The 19275-nt window shown below is 38.9% G+C and overlaps 1 protein-coding gene across 1 annotated transcript in view; it reads right to left on the reverse strand.

The window, feature by feature from the left end:
* The window catches only part of Pign (phosphatidylinositol glycan anchor biosynthesis class N), a 102753-nt gene that overhangs the window by 13316 nt on the left and 70162 nt on the right, over positions 1–19275 (reverse strand). Inside the window, exons 26-30 of the mRNA XM_050119773.1 lie at positions 17879–17934; positions 17397–17472; positions 14911–14984; positions 12826–12868; positions 10953–11005 (exon numbers count right to left, since the gene is read on the reverse strand). Coding sequence (XP_049975730.1) covers positions 10953–11005; positions 12826–12868; positions 14911–14984; positions 17397–17472; positions 17879–17934 — 302 coding nt within the window. The remainder of the gene's footprint in view (positions 1–10952; positions 11006–12825; positions 12869–14910; positions 14985–17396; positions 17473–17878; positions 17935–19275) is intronic.

Consider the following 19275-nt stretch of genomic DNA (forward strand, 5'->3'; position numbering starts at 1 on the left):
AAGGTCAGTCTGCAATCATCACCCAGACACAAAGGAAGCAAGGGAAGAATGCCTCACTGCTAAAATGTACCAAGCCACGTGGCTAACACAGACAAGAATTATGGGTTAATTTAAGATGTAAGAGTTAATAAGAAGCCTGAGCTAATAGGCCTACCAGTTTATAATTAATGTAGACCTCTGTGTGTTTTCCTTTGGGATGGAATGGCCGTGGGAGTGGCACGACAGAAACCTCTATCAACATAACTCCACTCTCACGAACAGCAGAATGTGGTTGTCTGTAATTCTCATACTTGCTAGATACACAATATCTTGTCCTAACACCAGCTGTAGCAAGTTTGTAAGAACTGAAATTATAGAGATGATTTCTCTAACCACAATGTTGAGGAGGATAAATTAGTAGAATCATTATATCTAAGATATACATTAAAATGAAATAGTTGTTTTCACTGTATAGAGGGTAAACTTCAGAATTCCCACAGCAGAATAGTTGCTTTCTAAAACTTCTTTGGTTGTGAAGAAATAACTGTAGAAGACAATGATTGCTTTCTGTTATCTACAGAGCTGTTTCTATGAAGGAAGTATTTGCATGACTTTGGTCACAAAAAGTCCCGGCACATCTGGAGTGTCTTGCATTACTGGGTACTACAAATAGTACACATTCAGAACTAAGGTTGTAGGGGTGAGATGACTCCCTTTAGCAAACATATAGATTACATCAGGCTTTGGTATGAGGAAGTTGTTTTATCCCCAAACAATCAACACATACACTTTTGCACGGCTGTTGGAGGCTCAGCTCACTGAGACTTTCTCCTTGCTGCCCCAGAGCCTGGAGCACCTCTGGAGTGACCCTCTTTTCTGGGTCATACCGCATGGCACAGACTACCAGAGCCTGGAGCACCTCTGGAGTGACCCTCTTTTCTGGGTCATACCGCATGGCACAGACTACCAGAGCCTGGACTACCTCTGGAGTGACCCTCTTTTCTGGATCATACCGCATGACACAGACTACCGACAGAACACAATCAAACTAAGTATGAAAAATCTCTTAACATTTGGAAGTAACATACTTACATATCACCCAATGGGTTAAAAATGTGATTTTCATCCTTCTGATTTCCTAAAACAGGATCTAATTCTGTGGGCCAAGTTGCCTAGAGCTCTCTATTCAGCACAGGCTGACCTCATGACTTTCCTGTTTGTTGTGATTTCAGAGATGTGTCACCATCAAAGACTCAGTTTCAACAGAAATTTAAATATATATGTGAATTCGGGGCTGGGGATCTGGCTCAGCAGATAAAGGTACTTGCCACTGAGTCTGACTACTGGAGTTTCATTCTTGGCATCCACATGGTAGGAAAAAACTGACTCCTACAAGTTTTTCCTCTGACCACCACATCCGTAATGTGTCAAGACTGAACACACACACACACAAACACACACTTCTGCAGGGGAGCAAACAGCTGTGCTCACAGGAATGTTTACAGTCTTTTCATCACAGCCCAAATTGAAAATAACGATGTCTTTCAGCAAGGGAATAACTAACTAACCAGCTGTGGATGTCTTAACAGTAATAAGAAGCAAACCACAGAAGAACCTGAATATCTGACCAAAGAACAGAGTGTAAACAGCTCATTCCGTTTATAGAATATTTGTGAAATTAGAAAATAGATCAATGGTTACCAGGACTTAAGAGGGTATGGGAGTTGAGAGGAAAAGGGTGTGGTCTTTATATGACAGGAATGTTCTCTCTTAACAGCATCAATAATACCCTTGAGGTACTGTGGCTTTGTGTGAAGTTATAATAGGTGAGCATGCATGGAGGGTAGACAGCATCTCTCTGTATTGTTCATTATAACCACATACAAATGAATTGTTATCTCAAAATAAAAAGACTTTTTTTCTCTCAATGTGTGGGTCAGATAAAATAGGAGGTGAGCTGGTGTTGTGGAAAATTACTTTAGGGAAAGATGTGTTACATTTGTTTATGTTGTGGAATATTATTTTAATTAGGTAAAGGTGTGTTACATTTGTTTATGCTGCATTTAATTATGCAAAGATGTGTTGCTGTTTCACCTTGCTTGCTTAAGGAACCTGACTGGTCTAATAAAAAGCTAAATAGCCAATAGCTAGGCAGTAGAGGGATAAGGAAAGGGTAACAGGCAAGGAGAATAACTAGGAGGAGGATTCTAGGATCAGGAAAGAAGCGGAGAGAGTAAGGGAGAAAGAGAGAAAGATACTCAGGGCCAGGCAGCCAGACAGCCACCAGTTAGCCAAATAGTGAGGAAGCGGTGAAAGAAGAACACACAGAAAGGTAAAAGGACCCAAGGCACAACACAGGTGAAGAGAAACAGGTTAACTTAAATTACAAAAGCTAGTGGGAGAAGCAGAAGCTAAGTCCAAGCAGTCATAATTAATAATAAGTCTCTGTGCCATGATTTGGGAGCTGGTTGGTGCCTCAAAAAAAGCCTACTACATTTGGCATTCCAATGTGAGGTCCGTATTTTCACACAGGACCTGAGAAAGCTGGGGGCGGGGGAACAAAAAAAAAAAACCTCAAAAAAACAAAAAAAGAATATGGCTTCTTTAGGAGTTTCTGCTATATAGCAGAGCACTTAACAGCAAGCAGGCTAAGTATAAAAATGCCAGGCTAAATAACAGTGCCTGCCACAATGCAGGCTCCAGCTTCCTAGATCTGGGGCAGTCAAATGCAGCTCTTTGTCAGGTTCATGGGATGTAAACATCGGCTTTCACAGAGCAAAGCAGGGTGGAGCTAGATGCCAGGCAAAACCACTTAGCAGCTTAAGGTTTGGCTCAAAAGGTCAGAAAATGCCAGAAACAAACACAGTAAAGTCAGGTCCAAATGGAAAAAGACTCTAAACAGGTTACAGAGTGTTTAAAAATGTATATAGGGACTTAAGAAAACAGGTATAGTCATAGGAAAAAATAAACAGTTTAAAATAATAAGTCTTTAAAGAAAGAGAAAAGTAATTAAAGGAAAAAGCCACATAACGATGGGAAGTAGGGAGGGAGTCTGGATCCTGTATGGTGTTGTGTTGAGTCTGAATTTTTTGAATGCTGATAAGTGAATGACAATTGCTGAGAGACACTGGATTGTAAAAGGGACTGCTCAGTTAAACCAGTCTAGATACTTTAGGGGTGTCTTAACTTTAAAATGGAATTCATTAAATATATTACTCGGGGGGAGAGAGAATCCACAGAAAACAAAAGACTGTGAATTCCTTCAAGTTAGATGAAGATCAGGTTTGACTGGGGAGACCTACTGAAAACCTTGGCTATAGAAATAAAGAAAGGAACCTAGAAAAACTACAAGACAGGTGACATACATACTGATCCCTCTGCATGGGAACAGTTCTGAGACTGGACAACAAATGCTACAACTAGTTTTCCAAGGACTTGACCATTATCTCAACTTTCTCAGGGTCCCCTGGGGCTATACCTGAAATCTAGCTACTCCTCATCTCCTACACCCTACTTCAGCAAGTACATCTCCATTCACCACTGAAGACAGGACTTACTCACGAGTCCTATTTCCACTCCATCTAGGAATCAACCAATTCTCCCAATCTCTTAAGTCTAGCCTCTTGTCATTTTCTGAATTGCTACTCTAGCTACACTGTCAAAGTCTTATTGTTCTGTGTTCTCTGAACTCCATAACAGCTTCCTAACTATATTCCTGCTCCTGACCTAGAGTATATCCTCTATTGTGTGGTTAGTGAGTCAAAAACTTGGAAAAAATCAAATTACCCAGTAGTTCACCATTTTCCCTTGAATTTGGGATAAATTCCTAATTCCTCAGTACCATCTGGCCATATATGCTACCAACCCTCTTTTCTCTAAACTCACTCTCTACTACATTTACTTTAAAAAGCCCTGGATGTATTTGCATATTAAGACTAAAGGAATGTATGACATCATTTTGAACAGCATTTTTCACCGAGTCATAAAACGGTAGGAAACTTTCTAATGCTTCTGGTGCTTTTTGTGATAAGTTTCTGATACATTATTTGTTCTTATAACTTCCAGGCATTAGCCATAGAACTTAAAGGCTGACAGTTAATGTGGACATCCTCAAATACACACGGTTTCTGCATCCTTACAGAACATTTAAAAACCTGTATCTGTTTACAAAATTGAAACCCTTAAACCCAGTACGCTAGATATATTGGATACAACTTCTTCCTGCTGTAAAATGTATGCTGCCCAGGCCAGGGTCTCTCCTTTGTTGTCAGTGACAAGCTGAGTAAGGGAGGAAGTACAAATTGCCCAGCATTGGACCTTAAGGATAGAATCTGAGGAAGCTCAACTTGACCTAGTTCTAAAGGCAACCAGGCAAATAGATTGGGAGACAAGTATATTAAGAACAAAACAAAACAAAACAAAAACCTATGAGGACTATGATGTTCTTATAACAAGGATGTTCTATGAAAGACAACAAAACATGGCATGTTAGTATAGTGGAATACTCTTCAGCAAAGAAAAGAACAAAGTATTGGTAGGTAACAGTATAAAAGAATGCAAAAATAAACAAAGTGGAAGAATTCAGAGATAACAACATTTCATTGTTCTGCTTATAGAAACATCTAGACCTAATATAAACCCATGAAGACAGAAGCAGACTATCATTGTCTGGGAATGTTTATGGGAAGAGAGAGGACTGCATCAGCAGCCTCAAGGGGATGTTACAGTGATGCAAATGTTTAAAGAAACTATATCCTGATCAGTTGCAGAACTCTAAAAATTTGATAATTTAAATTATTTATAGCAGTCATTTAACTTAAAACAAATTATCCTACAATAAAAGGAAAGAGCACAGTTATAAGATGAGGGAATGAGAACAAAAGGGGAGTTCATGTCACCATATTGTATTTTGTTAAAATCTGCTATCAGATTTTTAGTTCAAAATATCAAATTAAACAGGATCTCTTATGAAAAATGTAAACAGTTAAGTGTTCCATCTTGTAGTCTAATGAAAAGCCGATCTATAAAATTGATTCATTCCATGGATCACTAGCCTTCCTATGGCCTGGAATGGCAGACTTGCTGCTTACTCAAGCTAACACCATTGGCAGGAAGAAGAGGTGAAGCTCATTGTCCACACAACTGCACCATCAGGCAACTGGCAGGAATATTCCGAGTCAATCAAGTCCCATCTTCTAGGCATTAGCAGTATTAAAACAACTGTAAACATCAACTTCAAATGATTTTAGCCATTTCCAGTCTCTCTCTACCACAATGCTGTCATTGAAATCAGCTATTGTGCAGGTGTGTGTGTGTGTGTGTGTGTGTGTGTGTGTGTGTGTGTGTGTGCAGTGCGGAGGCAGAAGTGTATGTGGTAGAACAGCATCCAGGATTTGCCTTACAGTCTTTTCAACCCACCAAATGAAGGATAAAAGCTTGATTGCATTCTTTTCCATGAAGGCGATGAGCAACAAAAACTGGTCACATATTTTAGAGATACTAGGGCAAGAAATGTTGTGAATCGTTTGAATATGATTTGATAGTCACTCTAAGAGTGGAGATTATTTTATGATGATCAAATTTTTGGATAGTCAAAGGTGATTGAACAGGACTATGAGTTTTCCTTCTGATAAATACTTAAGTTGTCATTTGCATTTTAATGTGGTAAAACAACAGTGTGAATAAGAAAAAAAATCAAATGAACACCATTATCAGGGAGAACCAATTTCAGCTCAATCAAATTGATTCTGAGTTTGTTCACCTAACTCCAAATGTATTTGGATCATAACTTTAAATATATTCTATCTTAGGTGGGAATGGAAGGGGCTAAGAGAGGACAATGGGGGTGTGAATATGATCAAAATGTACACTATGAAAATGTCATGAGACAAATCACTACTTAATGTGTTAAAATTATATTAAACCTTATAGAAGAGAAAGTGGGAAGAACACTTGAACACATTGACACAAGAGACCACTTCCTAAATATAACTCCCGCAGCACAGACACTGAGAGAAACAACTAATAAATGGGACCTCTTGAAGCTGTAAAGCAAAGGACACGGTCAACAAGACAAAACGACAGCCTACAGAATGGGAAAAGATCTTCACCAACCCCACATCAGACAGAGGTCTGATCTCCAAAATATACAAAGAATTCAAGAAATTGCTCATCAAAACAACACATAATCCAATTAAAAAATGGAGTAGAGATCTAAACAGAGAACTCTCAACAGTGGAATCTAAAATATCACTGAAAGACACTTAAGGAAATGCTCAACATCCTTAGTCATCAGAGAAATGCAAATCAAAACAACTCTGAGATTCCATCTTACACTTGTAAAAACAGCCAAGATCAAATCACTGATGACAACTTATGCTGGAGAGGTTGTGGGCAAAAGGGAACACTCCTGCAGTGCTGGTGGGAATGCAAGCTGGTACAGCCCCTTTGGATGTCAGTGTGGCGATTTCTCAGAAAATTAGGAAACAACCTTCCTCAAGACCCAGTAATACCACTTTTGGGTATATATCTAAAGGATGCTCAATTGTGTCACAAGGACATGTGCTCAACTATGTTCATAAGCAGCATTGGTTGTCATAGCCAAAACCTGGAAACAACCTGAATGCCCCTCTGCCGAAGAATGAATAAGGAAGATGTGGTACATTTACACAATGGAGTACTACACAGCAGAAAAAATGATACCTTGAATTTTGCAGGAAAATGGATGGAGCTAGAAAACATCATTTTGAGTGAGGTAACTCAGACACAGAAAGACAGTTATCACATGTACTCACTCATAAGTGTTTTTTAAACATAAAGCAAAGAAAACCAGTTCACAAATCACAATCCCAGAGAACCTAGACAACAATGAGTACCCTAAGAGAGACATACATAGATCTAATCTACATGGGAAGTAGAAAAAGACAAGATCTCCTGAGTAAATTGGGAGCATGGGGACCTTGGGAGAGGGTTGAAAGGGAGGAAAAAGGTAGGGAGGGGAGGAGAGAAAAATGTAGAGGTCAATAAAAATAAAAAATAATAAAAAGAAAATATATTCCAAGAACAATTCTGTGTTGTCCCCTTCCCCGCCCAGATAGTATCTCTCTGTGTAACATGTAACAGCTCTTGCTGTCCTAACCAGGACAGCCTTAAACTACCAGAGATCTGCCTGCCTCTGCCTCCTGAGTGCTGGGATTAAGGCATGTGCCACCACCACTTGGCTAGATTCTGTTTTTATAGAAACTAAGGTTACAAGAATGTTGTCTTGTTCTCTTGGAGTTTTCTCAAAAGCACTCAGTTCCCTCTCAGACTCCACTGGACCGTGTTTTGACTGACAGTCTTTAAACAAATGGAACTAGATATCCTTATGCAGAAAACTTAAGCTAAATCTCTCTCTTATTCTGGACAAAAGTTAACTCCAAATGGATCAAAGACTTTAATGCAAGACCTGGAACTCTGACATTATCAACAGAAAATGCTGGCTTTAGGCAGAGAGAAGGACTCCTAAATAGGACTGCAGAGCTCAGGAAATATTATGCAAAAATCAACAAATAGGCTTGCAGCAAATTCAAAAGCTTCTGCAAAGCATAGGAAAGAAGAGAATAAAGAGAAAGCCTACAGAGTGGGAGAAAATTCTCACTACCTTTTCTGCCAGTAGAGTATTAATATCCAGAACACAGAAAGAAATCAGCAATCAATACCAAAAGAACAAGTAATGCAATCAGCAAATAGGCAAGTGAACTGCAATGCCAGCTCAAAAGAACAATGTGTGGTAACTGCTCAGCAACACTGGCCATTAGGGAGATGCCAATCAAAACGGCACTGAGATTCTCTCCTAGCCACTTTTCATTGAGACGACATAAATAAATAGATAAATAAATAAATAAAGGATATGAGGGAAAAGGCTTCTCTATATACTGTTAATTGAAATATAATTTAATATGGTCATTAAGGACATCAGTACAGAGGTTCCTCCAGACTAAAACAAGCATCACTGCATGATCCAGATAGGCTGTTCTCTCCTGTCCACACCCCTAATTTACATAATTCAAAACCTCACAGTCAATGATCCTTCTGTAAATTACAAACAGCATTAGGCACAAAGCCCCTTTTCCCAAAGAGCCCTGGGGCGTGAAGCAAGCTTTGTACACGCGACAAGTGTCCTAACATGGAGCTAGCATCTGCAGGCTCCTTCCACCCCCCCAGGTTTGGGGAAACTGGTGCCAGACCCACACCCTCACATCACGGGGTCTTCAGTAGCTGGGTCGGCCACCACAGCTACTCAAAGTCCGATTTTTGTTTACTTTGGTTTTGTAAAAAAAAGGTTTATCTTGTTATACAACACACCCTCTGGAAAATTCTCTAATTCAGAGAGAAGGCAGTGAGAAATCCAGTCTCAACCAGTGAAAGGCTACCACTAAGCTCAACTACTTATGGGCCCTGTAACATGAACTAACTGAAACTTTCCCAGAGTGGCAGTGTCAGCTGGAGAAAGCAAATACATCTGCTAGGTAAGGTAATACTTCTCTGTGTTAGGATGAAAAGTGCCTGAAATAACCTTTAGGGAGATAGTGCAAATAACAGAGCATAATACGAGTATAGTCTATTTTGATGAAGTGTGACTCAGTGCAATCCTCTGACTGATGTCCTGGACTTTCTACTCAAGAGTGAGTGTTTTGTTGTTTTTAACTTGGTCTGTGCTAGACTCCTGGTTTCTGAACAGTCATTATTCTGCCTTTGAGGATCCACATTCCAAATGACCACCTTTGGGTAGATGGGGTATGAGTTGCAATGCACAACCCTATAGAGTTATGGGTATAACTCTGTGCACCACTTGGAATCCTCAAACTGCCTTCAGAAACTTCCTCTAATGGGATGATCCAATTGGATCAACTCAGGGATGTTCACTCCTTCAAACTATAGTATTGCTCACATCCCTTACTATATGAAACAAAAATACAATCTCCTAACATAGAGGTGTGAAGGTATCCCTGTGCAAATGCTGCACCTATGTCCTCTTCCCTTTCTAATCAAGCTTCAAAGAGTGGTGCAAACACAGATCCCTGCTTCCTGACCATTGCCAGCTAAGCACTCTCTGTTTCATTTCCAGCAGGAAATGGAGTAGCAGGAAGCAGAACAAGAGAAAGCCCAGTGGACAGCAAAGATCTCATTCCTTCTTTCTCACTTCTAAAAGCAGCTCCAGTTCTCCCTGTAGATCTTCTAGAAGGCAGTGAGATCCCTAGCATGAATTAGCATCGTCATGCTTGTTTCTTGAGCACCAATGAGATTGAAGTTAATATTATACCATGGTCATCTCCATGCCAGACAGCTTAGCTCTGTTGTCTTTATCAGTTGAGTTGAGGTAGAGTTCCATGTAAAAGAATACAACAATTTTAAGTGCCCAGTGAGCTGAGTTTTAACAAACGGCACACCCAGGTGACCATCACCCTTGTCAAGACATCTGGATGATGTCCATCCCCACAGAAGCTCCCACTTGCTCTTCCGTGCGACCCCACATTCCTCTGAGCTCCACAACTATTGATTAGCTTTCTGAAACTATAAATTGGAATTTTATATAGGTGAAAACAACACACTGTATATCCCTACCTATCTTGTTACTTTTACTCACTGCAGTTCTAAGAACTGTCTATAAGGCTGTCATTCATTTGTACTCACGGCAAGTAGCTGTCTACTGTTCAGATGCAGCAGGATCTATTTATCCATTCATGTGCTCACAAACAGAGTTTGGTATGAATGAAGTTGCTATAAAAATTCCTATATAAATCAATCATTCTGTGTACATTTTTCCTTCTCTTAGATAAATACCTAGAAATTTAGTGGCCATGTCAAAGAGCTGTTATCTACCCTCCTGGTGACTGTCTCTGTGTATGTGGTATGCATGTGCACATGTTCATGTACATGTGGGTATATGTGTATATATATAAGAGTATGTGCAGAGGTCAGAGGCTGGTTCTGAATGTCTTTCTCTATTGTTCTCTGCTGTACTTTTTCAGACAGAGTCTCACACAGAACCTAGAATATATGGATTCCATAAGATTAGCTGTACAGCAAGTCCCAGGAATCTTCATGTTCTGCCTCCCCACTGTTGGGATTACAGACATATGTTACTATGCCAGGCTTTTTTTTATCCTTCCATATTTGTATACAATGAAATATGATTCATATATACCCACATTTCCCTCCTTCTAATCTTCTCTTCTCCCCATCTCTCTCTCCTAAATTCAAATTGCCTTTCTTTTCATGACCCACTAAGTTCAATTAGTGTTGCTCACATATGCATTAGAAGCTGCCATTAGGCCCAGATGACTATGTAGATTCACATCAGATCCCAGGTCTGAGGGCATCCAATGTATCTGGAGCAGATACAAGCCGGGAGCTTTGAGAGAAATGTCTAATGCACTGTCTTACATAAAACCACAAATTCCCAGAAGCTCAAAGCGCGACTAAATATTAACTAAATGAAACACAATGGTTTAGAAAAGCATATTCTGTCTCAGAATCCATTTTGGGGGGAGAAAGGTGAGAGGATCAACTTTGCTTTCTTCTTCTCAGGAAGAAGAACTTGAACAGATCACTGGAAAGAGAGGAAACTTGCTCAGATTATGCTTTAAATGACCGTGTGTTATAGGGTCCCCTTAGAGCTTCTACAAGGTAGATAGTGATGACATGAAATCTCAACCAATACATAAAGTTTACAGTGCAGTCTAAGTGATTGTGAGGTTATAAGAGCACATGAGGACATTTGAGAGCTACTTTGAGAATACAGATTCATGGGTCTGTCATATCTTTCTGCTGCCCAGTTCTCTCCAGATTAAACATCCTTCCTTCTCTCCCACAGCACCCCATGAAAATACCTGCCAAGGTGTCTCATCTCAGAGCCTCAAAATCTATGCTACTTCCTGTAGTTGTCTGAAGTCATACTGGCACCCATATAGTGAGACTATATACAATACCTGGTTCCAATATCAAGCCAGCTGCCAGAATCCTTGACCAAGAAGAAAAAATGCTGTAAAAGATAATACAATATTACTCCATTAAAAACAAAGACTATTTAATTTCAATCTATAAACAAAGTTGTTTTAGGGATGAGTATTTGGCACATCATTTTCTACCCAGAATCCACAAGAATATACCCTTAACTGCTATTTCTGCCTGTATTAAAATAAGCAATAGCCCAAATGCCACAAATGGAACTCAATAAATGAATACAAAATGATGTTTGTGAATAATAAGAAATAAAACCACCCAACTCTAATAAAAATATTAAAAATGCCCAAGATTCAACTGAAATCACAACATCTGGTAAACAAACATTTAGTGATGCTATCTACTATGAATTAATAATAGTCACTGAAAGGGTCTAAAAGTAATCTGCTCACAAGACACATCATCTCATGATGATTCAAATTATTAGGTGTGTAAATGCTTGTGTGTGTGCACAGAGAGATACAGAACAGAGGAAGGTGAAATCTAAGTGAAAAGCAAGAATCAGATAAAGACATAATCTGAAAGGCAATGAGGAAGTTGTTTTTGGACAAAAGGAATAATCTACTAAACACCAAGGGCCTACCCAGATCAAGTTCATAGGTTCAAAGTGATGCTGGTTTAAGAAAAACAAGGAAGGAGAGATATAAAATTAAGCCAGTCACAAAACCTGGGTCAGAAACAGTTTGGTGACTTAAACCAAGTGACCTGATTCTTCACACAAACTCAACCAGAATCATTTAATTCTCATCTATTCTTGCCTATCTGTCATTTTGTGAGTGTTGATTTTGTTCTATCATCATGTGTGATCAATTTGAGAAAGATAATAAATATTTATTTGAACAAAACACAAAAATGCTCTCATCTAGATCAAGGAGGCAGCAATCAGATTTGAGAAATTACTTAGCAGATATACAGTCAGGTATGAATCATACCTTAAAAGAGGCATGGCTCTCAGCTACTAGGATGTGGTTTGTAGGCCTTGGAATGACTAATGAAGCATTTTGCCAGTGGCATTGGTTACCAGTCTAATAATATGATTTATGAGGGGAAATTTGGGCCACATGGTATGGTCTCTCCTCTTGAAAGAACTGGGGATTAATGATCAGTCATGTGCGCCATGTTGACCAATACCTACTAAAAAGGAAAGGAGAGCTGGCGATGTTCCGTGTGTATTGTCACACTCTGTGCTGAGGGATAAGGCTACTCTCACTCCACTGGAAGGAAGCAGGAGAACTCTCCATTCCACTCAAACAGAAATTCCTTTGGGTGACTTATTTGTATGATCTCGCTGTCACAAACCAGAACTGAGAATATAATAGGATTCATCGAGTTCAGTGACGGCTTCTAGAGAATTATCAAACCTAACTGTGGGTATAGGAACGATATATGAGATTATCTAAAAGTTCTTAGAATCCACTGGTTATAGCTATTAACTGATAACATTCCCCAGTTGATAAAGCTGTATTTCATTTTTCCTTTCTTCACTCCTGTTTTCTCTTTTTTAACCTTGGAGAACCAGAAGTCAGTATTTAAATGAGTGAATCTGAAGCTGACTTCTTCTGTTAATCTACGAAAGGCTCATTTCAAACACAAAGGAAGAGAACAGCCTGAAAGAGCAAGTATAAAATAACAGTCTAAATAAATCAAGTAACAAGAAAAGAATTTGACAGCTTAAAAAGTTTCATTAGCAATACAAAAAGTAATACATCTGTGCAAACTGCCATGACTTAAGACTCAGTATATAGATTTCATGTACAGAAATGCATTCACATTTCTCCAGTTAAACAGAAACAAACTTGGTTTCATGAGCTGACATAATGATCTATGGAAGTGCCTTACCAAAGCCATGATGTCTGATATGACAAGAACAACGAGGAAAAGGCTGAAAAATAAAGGAAAAATACACATAATGTAATAGGCACACTTTTCAAATTCGTTAGAACCCAACTGTGAACAGTGTCCTCAGGTAACTGAGGAAGATAAAAGCGAGACCACTACCCAAAATGTACAAGGTTTTATGATGAGTTCAGTTACGGAGACTGAGGGACAAGACACATAAATGACAACCGGAAAAGTTTGTTTTAAGTCATATAAAATAGAATAGTGTTAATACGGCTTTTCTACCTTACTTTATCTAATACATAGTTTATGAAGTGGGTAAGAAAATATGCAGGTAGAACCTTCACCTTGGTCTGCTACATTCAACTTAAGTCTTGGCGGTGTGGGTATAAGAAACAACCAGAATGTAAACAAAGTCCTCTTTATGCCCCAGACTTAAAAACTCTAAGATTTTAACAACAGAAACAAAATGCCTCTGTGAAGACAGAGACAGGAGGGCAAGACATGAACAAGAGCTAAGGAGCAAATAAACAAGGAGGAAAGGTGTAGCCTGACTTCCATGATGGGTTAGGAGAGAGAGAGAGAGAGAGAGAGAGAGAGAGAGAGAGAGAGAGAGAGAGAGAGAGAGAGAGAGAGAGATTCAAATCTACCTGTCAACAGGAAAATGGAATCACTGAGTTGAATGGATGGCATATTAAACACAAGGAGCTCTGACACAGGGGAAAAAATGTCAAGTCTTTCCATGGCTTAAGGGTCAAAAGAGAAATTTTTGTTTTGTTTTGTGTTCTTAAGCCTTTGATATTGCTACCTCTGCCTCTTGGGACTTCATTGCATTAGACTCGAGACAGAATTACCACACACAGGCACACAAATACATGTATATAGTCACACACATCAGTCAGATTTCTGTTTTTATCTCACTGCCCACTGTTCGTATACAAAGCTTAATTAAAATTCCTCCTGAAAATTTGTCTGCTAGCAGAGATGCAGGAAAGCACATGCTATGTTACTCAACAGGCTTTATTGCTGATAAGGAGCACATGTCTTCACTATTAAACTCATGTAAATATCCGGAAAGATTATTTTCTTTTGAACTAGAAATAAGATTTCCACTATTGCTAAACAGTAGAAGGAAATCTTGAAAAGAATTATGATGTATACATACTAGAAAGCTAAACTGAGTTCTACCTTAGGCTCATCAAGGAAACATGCAAATTTATGTTAATGCTATTCATCGTTTTAGTATGGACTGTGCCAGCTTGATTCACTTATAAAAGTGCTATTTATAAGTCTTTTCAGAGACTCTCTGTGCTGATGAGGTAATTTTAAGGGTTAAAAAAGTAAATACTTGGTTAACAACTTCTCTTTCACAATCTTGAATGCTGAAGACTAACTGCTTGAGAAATACCTCTAAACTCAGAATCCTTCTCACACATTTCTCAATGTGTATTTTTGCAAATTATTGATATACAGTAAAGTTAATGTGAACCCATATAAAATAAAATAATGTTAACAAATGTGTTTAATATGTTTTTAAGAAATAAGCCAAAAGAAATTGCAACAGTAGCCCTTCATTTTTTGTAAAAACCATTATACCTTTAACAAACAAATAATTAATTACAGCACTTAAAATTTATGTTTTTCTAGAGAGAATCTTCAGTAGCTTGAGTAAGATTCTAATGTTTTACTGCAGAGAAAGTGTATTTGTCTGCTAGAGGCCCTAATTAGTCAATTTCCTCTAATGACAACTGAAATCTAAAAATAGAAAACTTCTAAATTTTAAAATAAACAATTTGTGTCACACACTTTTAATAGCAATCACATGACACATAATTAATTAATTAATTATTTAAATATTTATTTATTAAGTATACAGTATTCTGTCTGCGTGTATGCCTGCAGGCCAGAAGAGGGCACCAGATCTCATTACAGATGGTTGTGAGCCACCATGTGGTTGCTGGGAATTGAACTCAGGACCTTTGGAAGAGCAGGTAGTGCTCTTAACCTCTGAGCCATCTCTCAGCGCGGACACCTCTTTATTTATAAACAATGGAGAACCCAGGACTTGTTAAGCATTTTTCTTACCCCTTTGATGACAGCTGGGTAGTTATCTGAACTGCTTCAAAAGCACACATCACAAGAACAAAGGGAATTAAAATCTGTTTCCAAGAACAACAAATGATGTCATTGGTAACAAGTCCCTGAAACACGTTTCATGCAAATACTACTGCTTACAGAACGACTTTCAATCTCTCAAATAATTTATATATACCAGTTGAGAGAAAACAGAGATAAAGCGTGAAACTGTCACATGGGACAGTGAACAATAATTTAAAGACCAACAATAATACACCAAGAATAACAGCAAACATTACTGTGAATTCCAAATTAAAATCTTCTACAATTTTGCCCTACTTGACATATTCTACGGATTCCTGACAATGCTCGTGCTTCCAAGAGCACGTGACAGTGTGTGCCTAAAGCTAGTCAGCTGTGCAGCCTGCTGATGTGATGCACAGAGCAGTGGACCTGCTTATCACGAGATGACTACAGCATGTGAACACGACTCATCTATTTTATTACTGCTCTTTTGAGTTTAAAACGTTACTCTACTTACGATTATAAACTTATACTCAGTGTAGTACATTTGAAAACATATACAGAAAACATAAGAGTTTATAGTAATTGAAAGTTCATCATCTAGACCTTCTTAGCCTTCCTGACACTGCAACCCTTTAATACAGTTCCTTATGGTGTGGGAACTCCAACCATAAAAGTATTTCATTGCTACTTCATAACTGTAATTTTGCTACTGCTGTAAATCATAATGAAATATCTGACATGCAGGATATCTGATATGTAACCCCCAATATTATTATGTGTGGAGTATTAATTAACAATAACCAAGTTTTAAACTTTTTTCATTCTTTGAGAACTTCATACAGGCAGACAATGAAATGCAATCATATGTATCTCCTCCTCTTCCCATATCTCTCAAAAGACAGTCTGTATTTCATAAGCTGGGGGGTGATATATGGTAAAGAAATGATGTTCAAGACTTAGAAGACTCTTCTCCAAAGGACATATGAACACAACAGAGTTCAGGAGGGTGTTCACCACAGCACTCATCAGCCAACACCAGTTGTCAAGCGCGTTATGTTGCTACAGCTTACTGAATTATGACAGAAATTAAAGATCTACTAATGTAATTTGATTTTTATGTTTAATTAGTATCATAGTCCACAGACTAAACAAAAATTCACTAAAAATGTAGACGATAATTAAGGAAACCCTAATATATTTTAAAACAAGTCAATAGAGAATAGAGACTGGGACTTCTTATCATTTCTCAAATTACATTTCTAATATAAAAGCTCCAACCAAGAGAATATACACCGTCAACAGCTATTATTCCTGTATCTGAATATTTAAAGAGATATATACTATCTACATAAGATGTACCAAGTGCTACAGAAGAGAAGTTTAGTAAACAGGTAAGTATAACAACTATGATGGTTTGAATGAGAAATGCCCCCCACAGACCCATGTATTTGAGTATTTTGTCCCAGCGGGCAGCACTATTTGGAAGGTTATGAACCTTTAGGTGGTCAAGTCCTATAGAAATAAGTACAACTCTGAGAGCAGGCTCTGAGAACTTATAGTCTGGCTCCCACTTCCTGTTCTCCCTGATTCCTGTGTGCAGATGAAATGTGATCTCTTTGCTTCCTTTTCTTTTCTTTTTTCTTTTCCTTTTTTCTTTTTCTTTTTCTTTTTTTTTTTTTTTTTTTTTTTTNCATTTTTCGAGACAGGGTTTCTCCGTAGCTTTTGGTTCCTGTCCTGTCCTGGAACTAGCTCCTGTAGACCAGGCTGGCCTCGAACTCACAGAGATCCGCCTGCCTCTGCTGGGATTAAAGGTGTGCGCCACCACCGCCCGGCTATCTCTCTGCTTCCTAACCGCAAGACTGGATTCATGTTTCTGCTTCTATGCCATCTTTGTCATGATGAACCAAATCCCCTCTGGAACTGTAAGCCTCAACAAAGCCTTTCTTCCCTAACTTGCTTTTTATCAGGGTATTTTATTAAAGCAACAGAAAAGCAACTAATATTCTACCAGAATCTTTATCTCTAGAAACCTGAACATGTAATTACTTTCATACTGTTAGCACTCAGTTAGTACCTGACACACTAAATAAACAGAATACTCAATGGGACATTTGTTAAAAGGACTGATCAATTCTAGGAACATGGGAAAAATGATAACACAGTGGCTGCCCTGTGGTTGGAAACCATGGAGTCAGGAAGCTTCCTCACCCTCAAGACACAGTTTTGATCATAGTTCTCCTACAGTCTTTAATTCTGATACAATTTTCTTGAGCTAACAGAATCCTTATTCTTTTATAGTCAAATAGTCTTAAGAATAAAGCAGAGATCAATGCTATCTGGAAGAAGGGGTCCAGGGTGGCCTCAAACTCTGTTACAGTGACTTTACAATCTTAATGCAACATGATGCACAACCTTAATATCAAAATCTTTAAACCATTTAATGAAAGTAATAAAATCAGAAAACCAACCTTCCACATCATGAGAGCTCCCATCATGAAAGGACTAAACACAGTCAGAAAGCAATACACAGAGGCAAGGTCAAAGCTAGACAATGATAAAGGAAAAAGAAGATTTTAGAATTCATACTTTAACTTTAAAAGAATATTCTTTTAAAAAAATGCTCAGTAGTTCTCTGAAGTTGCCTCTTACTAAAACTGAGTCACACTAGAATAAACAAAATAGATCTATATGCTAATCTCCATTATTATCATATTATACTCCAATATACTATATTATTGAATATAAAAACAAGGTAAAATGACCAGACAGATGGTTCAGCAGTTGTTACTTTTCTAAAGTACCCAAATCATCGGGTGGCTCACAACAGCCTGTCACTCCAGTTCCAGAATATCTGATACTCTTTTGGCCCAAGGGGGTGCGCGCATACACACACACACACACACACACACACACACACACACACACAAACTAAATAAATGTAAAAATTTACCTATTAATAGAAGCTATATTTCCAGTTCCAAAAAATGCAGTCACTAAAAAGAAAACCTATACACAGTTAAGGAAATGTATAAATAAGCCAGAATTCATAACATTTCTTTCTTTCCAAACTATTTATTCTTGTTTGTCAAGAGAATCTTGCATGTAGTGACTAATCTTGTTTTACAAATGAAAGATTTCGCTTTTGTCTGTGGGGTCCTTGGACCTCCAGGAGTCCCTATCCCTGTGCTGAGGACAACCATCTAGACCGGTGAGCGGGTGCCACCCCCGGGGCGGGGCGGACAGTCCAGGAAAGGAGCACAGGGCCCCTTCAACTCCTGCTGCAGGATCTTCTTTGTTCCACACATCCTGTCTGTGAGGTCCTTGGCACAGGAATAGTTCCTGCTCCTGCACTGAGGCTACCCACCCAGAGGGGAAGGGAGTGCAGGGCACCTTCAGCTCCTGCAGCAGGAGCTTCTTTGTTCTACACAACCCTCCACTCCCTCCAGTTGCCCTTTTGTCTGTGGGGGTCCTTGGACCTCCAGGAGTCCCTGTCCCTGTGCTGAGGAGAACCATCCAGATCAGTGAGTGGGTGCCATCCCGGGGTGGGGTGGACGTCCTAATGGGACCAAGGGCAGCTGGACTGGGACTGAACGAGCATGTGATCAAACCGGACTCTCTGAATGTGGCTGACAATGAGGGCGAACTGAGAAGCCAATGATAGTGACACCAGATTTTGATTCTACTGCATTACTGGCTTTTTGGGAGCCTAGTCTGGATGCTGCTGATTTCCAGGAAAATGACGGACAGAGGGCTCTCAAGGTCAGGAGAGGTCAGAGTTAGAAAAGTGGATGCCAGAGGTGTCTGACAGTACTAGGGGAAAAGCTCTCACTCATTAGACATGGGAAGCAGGCTGCAGAGCGAGACTGGGAAAACTATGGTTCAAGATCAGGCAAAGGAAGAAAAGGAGAACAGTGATTTGAAAAAAATGGAGAAAATAAAACATACAGCATTAAAACAGCAGACTGGTAGTGAGAAGGACTAGGAAGAGGGGCCAAAAAGATCTGATCACAGAACAAAACTTTCAATTATCTATGACAAGTAAGGTTGGACAGCTAAGGTTCAGTATGGTAATACAGAAACTGTATTGTGTTAAAGCCTGCTAGGACAGAAGATCTTAATTATTCTCACAAGAAGAGGGAGGGAAGGCAGGAGGGAAAGAGGGAGGATGGGAAGAAAAATGTGAAGGGGAAGGAAAGGCAAGAGGAAGAAATACAAATGGCAGCGGAGAGATGAGGATGTCAATTATTTTGTGTGATCATTTTGCTATGTAAGGTGAAGCATCAAACAATGCACCTTCCACGTTTATTGGTTTTATTAATTTTACCTCAAAAAAGCTGAAAATTTTGC

Source organism: Alexandromys fortis, unplaced genomic scaffold (assembly GCF_014885135.2).
Source record: "Alexandromys fortis isolate MF-2015 unplaced genomic scaffold, M_Fortis_MF-2015_v1.1 scaffold_96, whole genome shotgun sequence".
In the NCBI taxonomy this organism is placed as follows: domain Eukaryota; kingdom Metazoa; phylum Chordata; class Mammalia; order Rodentia; family Cricetidae; genus Alexandromys; species Alexandromys fortis.